This window comes from Pagrus pagrus, assembly GCF_965226575.1.
Source record: "Pagrus pagrus genome assembly, chromosome: 2".
NCBI lineage: Eukaryota > Metazoa > Chordata > Actinopteri > Spariformes > Sparidae > Pagrus > Pagrus pagrus.
In genome coordinates this window covers 629,288-638,882 of record NC_140186.1, presented here as the reverse complement: position 1 = coordinate 638,882, position 9,595 = coordinate 629,288, and the positions used below count along the sequence as shown (strand labels likewise).

Sequence of the window (9,595 nt, the reverse complement as noted above, 5' to 3'; positions counted from 1 at the left end):
CCACATCAGTACGTACTAGCAGTATAGTATGCAGTTTCAAATACAGGTTTACTTCCTGGTTCAGCAGCTCACTGAGCATGTGCAGTAGAGTTTCTCACTGGCCCCGCCCACCAGATAGAAGATGACATCATAGCGTCCTAGAAAGGCGCTGTATAAACCTGTGTATTATTATTACCATAGATGATGACATCACTCCTCCCACCCGAGGAGAGTTTCATCAATGAACCTCCACGGATCAAAAGTTAGCATTGCTAGCCTTGTTAGCATTGTTAGCCTTGTTAGCATTAGCAGTTGATAGCAACTTGTCCTCAGACAGAAGCTGTTTGTTTGTAACTCTGACACAGCTGTGGAGCAGCCATCTTGGAGAGGGGAGGGGAGGAGGAGGAGGAGGGGTGAGGGGGGAGGAGGAGGGGTGAGGGGAGGAGAAGGGGGAGGGGGGGAGGAGGGAGGAGGGGTGAGGGGAGGAGGGGTGAGGAGGAGGAGGGGAGGAGGGGGGGAGGAGGAGTGAGGAGGAGGGGTGAGGAGGAGGAGGGGAGGAGGAGTGAGGAGGAGGAGGAGGGGAGGAGGAGTGAGGAGGAGGGGTGAGGAGGAGGGGAGGAGGAGTGAGGAGGAGGGGTGAGGAGGAGGAGGGGAGGAGGGGGGGGGAGGAGTGAGGAGGAGGGGTGAGGAGGAGGAGGGGAGGAGGAGGGGGGGAGGAGGGGTGAGGAGGAGGGGAGGAGGAGTGAGGAGGAGGGGTGAGGAGGAGGGGAGGAGGAGTGAGGAGGAGGGGTGAGGAGGAGGAGGGGAGGAGGGGGGGAGGAGGAGTGAGGAGGAGGGGTGAGGAGGAGGAGGGGAGGAGGAGTGAGGAGGAGGGGTGAGGAGGAGGGGGGGAGGAGGAGGAGGAGGGGAGGAGGGGAGGAGGGGGGAGGGGTGAGGGGAGGGGGGGAGGAGGAGGCAGTGCGGATTCTTTCCCGTCATTCCCTGCAGCAGCAGCAGCAGCAGCAGCAGCTCGGTGTCTCCGTGTCTCGCTGGGTTCGGATGCCAGTCTGCGGACTCTCGTCTCGGCTGAAGTTCGTGATCTTCTGAGCAGGTGAGCAGCTTCTTCTTCTTCTGTCCTCGGGTCTGTTGCGGGGTTTGTTGCGGTGGCTGTGATTGGAGCTGCGGGGCGGCTCACTGAAGCCTCCGATCCTCCGCAAACTTCGCTTCGTGTCGGCGGGGACTCGGCCCGGCCCGGTCCGGTCCGGTCCGATCAGAAGCACACAGTCCTCCCGGAGGCCCGGTCCTCTCTCCGTAGCCGTGCCGCGGTGCGCTGCTCGTCCCCCGCCCCGCCAGCAGCCATTAGCGGCGGGATGGAGGATAATAACGGTGCGCCATGCATGGAGCAGAACCAGGCGTGGCCGGGGAGGAGGAGGAGGAGGAGGAGGTGTGTTGATGTGTGTGCTCGGGACAATAAACACACTCCTCACCGCACAGTTAGCGGGAGAATGAGCGGGACGTGTCCGGCCGGTCAGCCGGTCAGGTTCAGTCCGGTCCGGTCCGGTCGGACTGAAACACAGAGCGGAGGAGACAGTGCTGGAAAGCAGCGGCGGCGGGCCGAGAGAGGGCAGGCCTCTGCCGCCAAAACACCCGAGCACCGCCGCGGCCCGCCGTCACAGCGATACGTGAATCAAAGCAAACACAAACAGGTTCCGTCAGGTTCTGTCAGGTTCCGTCAGGTTCCTGAGTAACTATCAGAACCGTTATGTTGTCATGCAGGGCCGGCTACAGCCCAGGAGGGGTCCGGGCAGCATCTGGTGCCTCCACCCAGATAAAGGTGCAGCACCAGGCTGAAGTCACTGGGTTCAGTGTGGTTCTGATCCAAACAGAAGTCACCTCAGGAGACTTTTACTGAACAAACATGTGGAGTGTGTCTGTAGCTAGCTGCAGTTAGCATCTCTCTGTTCCTCTGTGGGATTATTGACCTGTATTCTGGATTATTACAGAAGATAATCTGAAGGTTCTGATCCGTCCAGGTTCTGTTCAGCAGATAATCTCCACAGATGAACTCCACTCTGATGTTTGAAGGTAAATTAAATGTGTAGCAGTAAGAAGCTAATGCTAGGCTACAAACAGACGACATCACGGTCACATGACTCAAACGTCTCCACCACTGAGCGTCTTACTGCACAATTACTATCCAGGTTTCTATAAACTGATCAATGTACAAGTTGTGAAGTCAGAGTGAGAACAGTGTGTAACTAAAGTGGGCCTGTAAAGACGGACTAGTGAGGAGACGAGTCTCCGTGTTCGCTGTGAGGACGTTTAATGTCCCCGACAACCTCTGTAGTCTCATTCAGACACTTGTTAGCAACCGCTAACTGTTTTTAACACATGAGGAGCTTCATAATTACACTGTGGACATTTAATGATGAGTTAATGAAGACATTTTATAGAACAAATAGATATTTATTTAATGAACTTAAGCAAATGTCAATAAATGATGATAATAACTATAATAATTAGTTTCAGCCTACAGAGAATCTTTTCACAAAGACGTTCAGGGTTCTGGTTCTTGTGTGGTTCCTTTGACGTTCCTTTAATATTCTCAGAGTAACGTCCTTGAATCTTGAGTTTTACAGAGTTCTGTTCGATTCTGTACAAACAGGAAGTTCTGGAGGAACTGGTCGTGAACATTGATCAGCGTTGGTGCTGGGTGTGTTATTTGAAGGTTCTAGTTTGTAGCGTTCTAATGTGAGTTTTCAGGAACGTTCTGGGAGTGTTCTTGTAAAGTACACAGCATAGTAATATTCTCTAAAGGTTCCTCTCAGGTTCTCATAGTTACATCTCTCTAAGGATGTTCTCATGAAGTCTCTACAGGACGTTCTCTCATGGTTACGTTATCTAACGGTTCCTGTTAGGTTACTTTTAACTCCATAAAGAACATCTGAGAAGCTACTCTTACGCATCAGATCATTGGAGAACATAAACCAAAGGTTCCAGGGAGCACATGGGATGTTTGGTTGCTGGAATGTTCTGAGAGTGTTGTTGTTAATGTTCCTTTCAGTTCCCAGGCTGAAAGCCTCTACAGAACGTTCTGCTGATTTGAAATGAACATCATAAAATAATCACTTCAAAGCCACAGTGGTTGAAGGAGAGAGGAACATTATAGTAACGCCAAAAAAAGGTTCCTGAGACCAATTATGTGTTCTACGTAAGTTCTTCTGAATGTTCCTCACACCAGTATTCTGCTAATGTTCCCTGAGGTTCCTTTGCTGCACCACCCCTCCTGAAACACCTTGAGAGAACGTTTACGAACAAGGTTACAACATTTCTGGTGCTGGTTGAACTTCTGATGTGGAACCTAATCTGTAGCCACATGAGAACATTAGAAATATGTTCCCCTGTTTTGTCATAGAACCCCCAAATCCACAAAACTCCACCCAGATCATCTTTGCAGATTCAGTTCAGTGAGCTGGGACGATGTCGGGCCTCGTGGATCCTGTATGACTATAATGTAGTTAATGTTGGGGAACTGTACAAGAACCTGACTTTGGACCACACAATAATGTTCTCCTGACCCAACAAGAATGTTTCCCGTATGGTATTTGGTCTCTTCAGATGTTCTGTGGCGGTTCCTTTAAGGAGACACATGAGAACACATTAGTGTTAATGCAACTCTGACAGGATGTCTGGAGATCTTCTGGGAACACTCTTGAAAATAATCAATATGAAGAGAACGTCTCAGGACGCTGTAGCAGATATTGATCATGCAGACGGAACGCTGGAGAAACCTTTCACGTGTTCTGCTGACGGTGTTCTTGTGTTTGTGTGTCATCATGATCCGATCTTCTCGGGCCTCGGTACTGATAATAACCCTGAAGGATCATCGTGTTCTCTTGAGAACATCGGCTGTTTGTGAATGATCAGCTGATCGATGGACGACTCTTCTGTTTCAATGTAAAGGAGACTGAATCGATGTTCTGATATCGATCGCTGGTCCATGATGCGACATCAGTGATGTCATTTCCTGGTTTTAAAGGCTCGTTCCAATAAAGTGAAGAATGTTCTACTTGTTCTAACACGTCTTTACCCTCTCAGTCATGATGTCCACGTTTCAGACGGTTATTGACCAGAAATCACATGAATGCTTCGTCAAAGTGCCACAATCATCCCGACGGTATGGACATGGACACGAGGCTCCAGTCTGAGTGTCCATGAGACAGACTCACACGGTGACATCGTGTGAATGACACGAAGACCCGGACGATGGACCAGTGATGAGGCCGATCAGCTGAGGAACATGTCTGACGGTGTCCTCGGTCCACCCTCGTTAGCATCAATGATCTCTGAGCCGTCGGTGGATCTTTGTTCTGATCAGCTGCTCTTCAGCCTGTTCTGGTTGAGTGACTGAACATTTCTGTAGCTCCGTCTCGATCGCAGCCCGACAGACAGACAGGTGGACGATTCAAACACACCCCGGTTCAGACGGACCGTACCAAGCCTCGCCTGAACCACAGAGGTGTGGCTGGGCTGGACTTCAGACCTCGACCATCTCCATGGAGATGAATTAAATGTCCTGTAACTACGGTGTGTGTGTGTGTGTGTGTGTGTGTGTGTGTGTGTGTGTTTGAGTGGAGCTACAGAAACACGTTGAAGTGAGTCTGCTGACCTGAGATCAGTGTGATGGAGCTGCTGAAGGGTGGGGCAGCGCACCAGGAAATGACTGTGTGTGTGTGTGGGTGTGTGTGTGTGTGTGTGGGTGTGTGTGTGTGTGTGTGTGTTGTTATTAATCCAATCACTCCACCCTGCTCTGCTCTCTGCTCAGTGCAGTGAGGTCATTCTTCTTCTTCTGCTGCAGGAAACCAACAACTGATCACATGACATCACAATAACTGACGAGTCTGCTCGTCTTCATCTGCAGCTTTGTTTCTGGAAGTCATGTTGTTCTATACTTCATTTATATATCTGATACCAGCTGATCTCCTCCTCCTTCTTCTTCTCCTTCTTCTCCTCCTCCTCCTCCTTCTCCTTCTTCTTCTTCTTCTCCTTCTTCTCCTTCTCCTCCTTCTTCTCCTTCTTCTCCTTCTCCTCCTCATTCTCCTCCTTCTCCTCCTTCTTCTTCTCCTTCTCCTCCTTCTCCTCCTTCTTCTCCTTCTCCTTCTTCTCCTCCTCCTTCTCCTCCTTCTCCTCCTTATTCTTCTCCTTCTCCTCCTTCTCCTCCTCCTTCTCCTTCTTCTCCTCCGTCTGCTCCTTCTTCTCCTTCTCCTCCTTCTTCTTCTCCTTCTTCTCCTTCTCCTCCTTCTCCTCCTTCTTCTCCTTCTCCTTCTTCTCCTCCGTCTGCTCCTTCTTCTCCTTCTTCTTCTCCTTCTTCTCCTTCTCCTCCTCATTCTCCTCCTTCTCCTCCTTCTTCTTCTCCTTCTCCTCATTCTCCTCCTTCTCCTCCTTCTTCTTCTCCTTCTCCTCCTTCTCCTTCTTCTCCTTCTCCTTCTTCTCCTCCGTCTGCTCCTTCTTCTCCTTCTCCTCCTTCTCCTCCTTCTTCTCCTTCTTCTCCTTCTCCTCCTCCTTCTTCTCCTCCTCCTTCTCCTCCTTCTTTTATTTCTCCGTCTTCCTCTCCGTCTTCGTCCTCCGTCTCTGTCTTCTTCAGATCATGTGTAGTTGTTCAGATCTGCAGACTGAGACTCTGCTGACATGTACGACCAGCTGTGTGTGTGGGGGGGGGCATCCTGTGAGACAGGTGACACACACCTGCTGCCCTGTGTGTGTGTGTGTGTGTGTGTGTGTGTGTGTGTGTGTGTGTGTGTGTGTGTGTGTTTCCTCAGCTGTGTCTGCGCTGAGGAATGTTTGAGGCGTTTGTTCTGCTCTGACTTACATTTGTTCAACACACACACACACACACACACACACACACACACACACACACACACACACACACACAGAGGACACCAGCTGACAGCCTGAGAAGCATAAGGATGATAGCATGTTAGCTAACAGAGTTACGCTAACAGTTTGCCAGTGTGTGTGTGTGTGTGTGTGTGTGTGTGTGTGTGTGGTGTCGTCATGTCGGGGGAATGTGGAGTGATGTGAACCCAAACAGACAGCGGTCCGGAGGGAGAGGGCGCGGGTCGCTCACACTTCCTGCCCCCCCGCCTCACTTTCTCTGTTTCCCCTCTCTCTCTGTCTCGGTGCTGGATGTTTGGACCTTCAGGTTTCACGTCCACAGTTCTGTCACTGACCTTGTCAGAGTCAGAGTTGATGATCGGAGCAGTGCCGAGTGGATCAGCAGCGAGTGATTTACTGGTTTTATGTTTCTGTGGCATGTGGATAAAAGTATGTGGGTAGGACAGAGGGAGCCTGGCATCACAGCAGATGGAGGGAGTGGAGCAGCTGTCCACATACTTTTGTCCGGGTTGTGCTTGTTCTCGTCTTTGAGTGGCAGGGTGGAGGTGTGCTTGTTTAATGCATGTGTGCATCCGGTGTGGGTGGTTCTGGTCTCGTACTCCAGCAGTGATAGGATCTAACTAAGTACTGTACATTTACTAAAGTACTGTAGTTACTAACTTGAGTATTTCCATTTGCATTTATGAGATTACTTTAGTTACTAGTTACTTTACATGTTTAAATGAATTGATATTTCTCATCAGTCAGATAAAACCAGTGATTGATGATCAGCTGACTCAGATTATACATGTTAATGTGTGATCAGTTACTTTAACTACATTTAGTATCAGATACTTTAAGACTTTCACTCGAGTACTCTTCATATGAGGGACTCGCTCTTTTACCAAAGTAATAAAAACCATATCTTTACTCGAGTATGACTGTTAGTTTCTTTTGACAGCACTGTAATCCATTTGTACGTGCTGTGAGTATATTAGAGCAGCAGGATTTGAGCTGTTTTTAGAGGAAATGGATCCAGTTGTTCTGTTCCTCACTAAAAATACAGCAAGAGTCATTTACTTGATTACATTTTTCAGTTACTGTACTCTGACGTCTGACCTGTCGTGCTGCCGTGCTGCTCACACTGATCAGAGGTCTGTTTCCATCATCCAGCAGAGGATTCTGGGAAGTCAGATCCATTAATGGAGGCCGGTCCCTCAGGACGTCTGAGTGCTCTGATGGCTCCTCTGAAGTGATGGAGCTGTTTACTTCCTCCATTAGCTCCGGTCAGCTGACTCTGCAGCCAATGGGAGCTCAGAGAAGCTGCTCTCAGCGACATCACACACATGATGACATCACACACAAAGACAGTAAAACACATCAGAAAACATTTCACTGAATGTCCTCATGAAGCCTCTCTGCACTACATTACCCATGAGCCTCAGCGGCTGCTGAGCCACAACTTCACCTCAGAATAACCTCAGGTATCAGCTGCACCCGGAGTCAGTGAGTGCCAGTGAGTGGACAGTGATTGAGTGGACAGTGAGTGGACGAGTCAGTGAGTGGACAGTGAGTGGACGAGTCAGTGAGTGGACAGTGAGTGGACGAGTCAGTGAGTGGACAGTGAGTGGACAGTGAGTGAGTGGACAGTGAGTGGACGAGTAAGTGAGTGGACAGTGAGTGGACGAGTGAGTGAGTGGACAGTGAGTGAGTGGACAGTGAGTGGACGAGTCAGTGAGTGGACAGTGAGTGGACGAGTCAGTGAGTGGACAGTGAGTGAGTGGACAGTGAGTGGACAGTGAGTGAGTGGACAGTGAGTGAGTGGACAGTGAGTGGACGAGTCAGTGAGTGGACAGTAAGTGGACGAGTCAGTGAGTGGACGAGTCAGTGAGTGGACAGTGAGTGGACAGTGAGTGAGTGGACAGTGAGTGGACGAGTCAGTGAGTGGACAGTGAGTGGACGAGTAAGTGAGTGGACAGTGAGTGGACGAGTCAGTGAGTGGACGAGTGAGTGAGTGGACAGTGAGTGGACAGTGAGTGGACGAGTCAGTGAGTGGACAGTGAGTGGACAGTGAGTGAGTGGACAGTGAGTGGACGAGTCAGTGAGTGGACAGTGAGTGAGTGGACAGTGAGTGGACGAGTCAGTGAGTGGACAGTGAGTGAGTGGACAGTGAGTGGACGAATCAGTGAGTGGACAGTGAGTGAGTGGACAGTGAGTGGACGAGTCAGTGAGTGGACAGTGAGTGGACAGTGAGTGGACAGTGAGTGAGTGGACAGTGAGTGGACAGTGAGTGGACAGGAACCTGCCTCGGGTGGACAGTTTGTGGGCGGTGTCTCAGGTGGAGCAGCTTCCTGTCTGTGCCGACTGATGTCAGGAAACAGTAGAAGAAGAAGAAGTCGGACTGATTGATCAATAAATCATCTCTGACTTCAGTAAAGAGTGAGGACTGATCTGAGACAGGCTGCAGCTCCACCTGCAGGACAACCAGGAGGACGTCACATGACAACAGTCAGAGTGTGTGTGTGTGTGTGTGTGTGTGTGTGTGTGAAGTTAAGTTACCGTCAACATTAAAATACTGCTGATTCATCGGTTATTGTATTGTATGTTGTTGTTGTTGTTGTCAGAGTCTGATCAGTTTGTGTATTGATCCTCTGACTTCCTGTCTCCGTGTGCTCCTGCAGGGCTCGGCCTGAAGCTGCCGATGTGGACGCGTCCCCGCTGACATCGAGGCGCGTCAGAGGTGAAAGGTCATGATGACGACGGTGGCCGCCGAGTTCGACCACATGGAGCTGCAGCAGCAGTACAGCAGCAACGACACGGTCAACAACCGCTGGGACGAAGACTGGGACAACGAGAACAGCTCGGCACGCCTCTTCGAACGCTCCCGCATCAAGGCGCTCGCAGGTACCCGCACGCCGCCGAACACGCCGCCGAACACACCACCTCACACTGATGTGTGCGATCTGCGACTGGGACGACGGGGACGACAGAGACACAACAGAGACGACACAGACGACAGAGACACAACAGACACAACAGAGACAACAGAGACACAACAGAGACGACACAGACATTAGAGACGTTAGAGACAAAAATAACCTCAGAGGACCAAAACTAAAATAACAGAGACGACCAGACAGAAGCAGCTGCCACTGTCTGATTGTCCCTCTGCTCCAGAGTTGAGACAAACCAGTGTAAACTGGTCCCATCCTGTCCCTGACAGCCAATCACTTCGCTCCTCCAGACCTGACTGCTGTGATCAGTGAATGTATTGATCAGGTGCAGATATCTGAACAAATGTTTCTTTGATTATTGATCAGTTATTTCCACCTTTAATCGATTCATGTCTGAAAGAAGCTTCTTCTGTCCGACCGTCAGTCCAACACACGAGGACGAAGACCCCGGGCCAGCAGAGTTTTATTTTGAGGGATTATCTTAATTTATCTCATCTCATCTTATTTGACCGTCGTGAATTAAATTCACCAAGAGGTGGCGACATGTTACCTCCATGAACACAAACTCTGGTACTGACAGCAGTGATTGACGGGCTGTACACCTGAGCCGACCTGACCTCCAGCTGGTCCAAACCGCTCCTCTTTCAGCAGAGGTGAGCGTATGAGCAGTCGACGAGACATTCAACAAATGATAATCAGGGCGGCTGGAACACGTCCACGTCCACGTCCACGTCCAGAGAGTCACCCTCATGTCTCATGGTTAGCATGCTACCCACCTCCAGCTGAGGCTCCAGACACAGCGCGAC

General features: G+C 50.3%; 1 protein-coding gene across 4 annotated transcripts in view; it reads left to right on the top strand.

Moving 5' to 3' along the window:
- The first annotated feature begins 947 nt into the window (after positions 1-947).
- Positions 948-9,595, top strand: part of LOC311266609 (spectrin beta chain, non-erythrocytic 1) — a 43,509-nt gene continuing 34,861 nt past the window's right edge. For all 4 annotated transcript variants that reach the window (XR_014623741.1, XR_014623742.1, XM_084369037.1 and 1 more), the window contains exons 1-2: positions 948-1,069; positions 8,517-8,739. Coding sequence is in view for 2 of the 4 variants with exons in the window: in XM_084369037.1 (XP_084225163.1) it covers positions 8,586-8,739 (154 nt within the window). In the remaining 2 variants the exon portion in view is untranslated. The remainder of the gene's footprint in view (positions 1,070-8,516; positions 8,740-9,595) is intronic.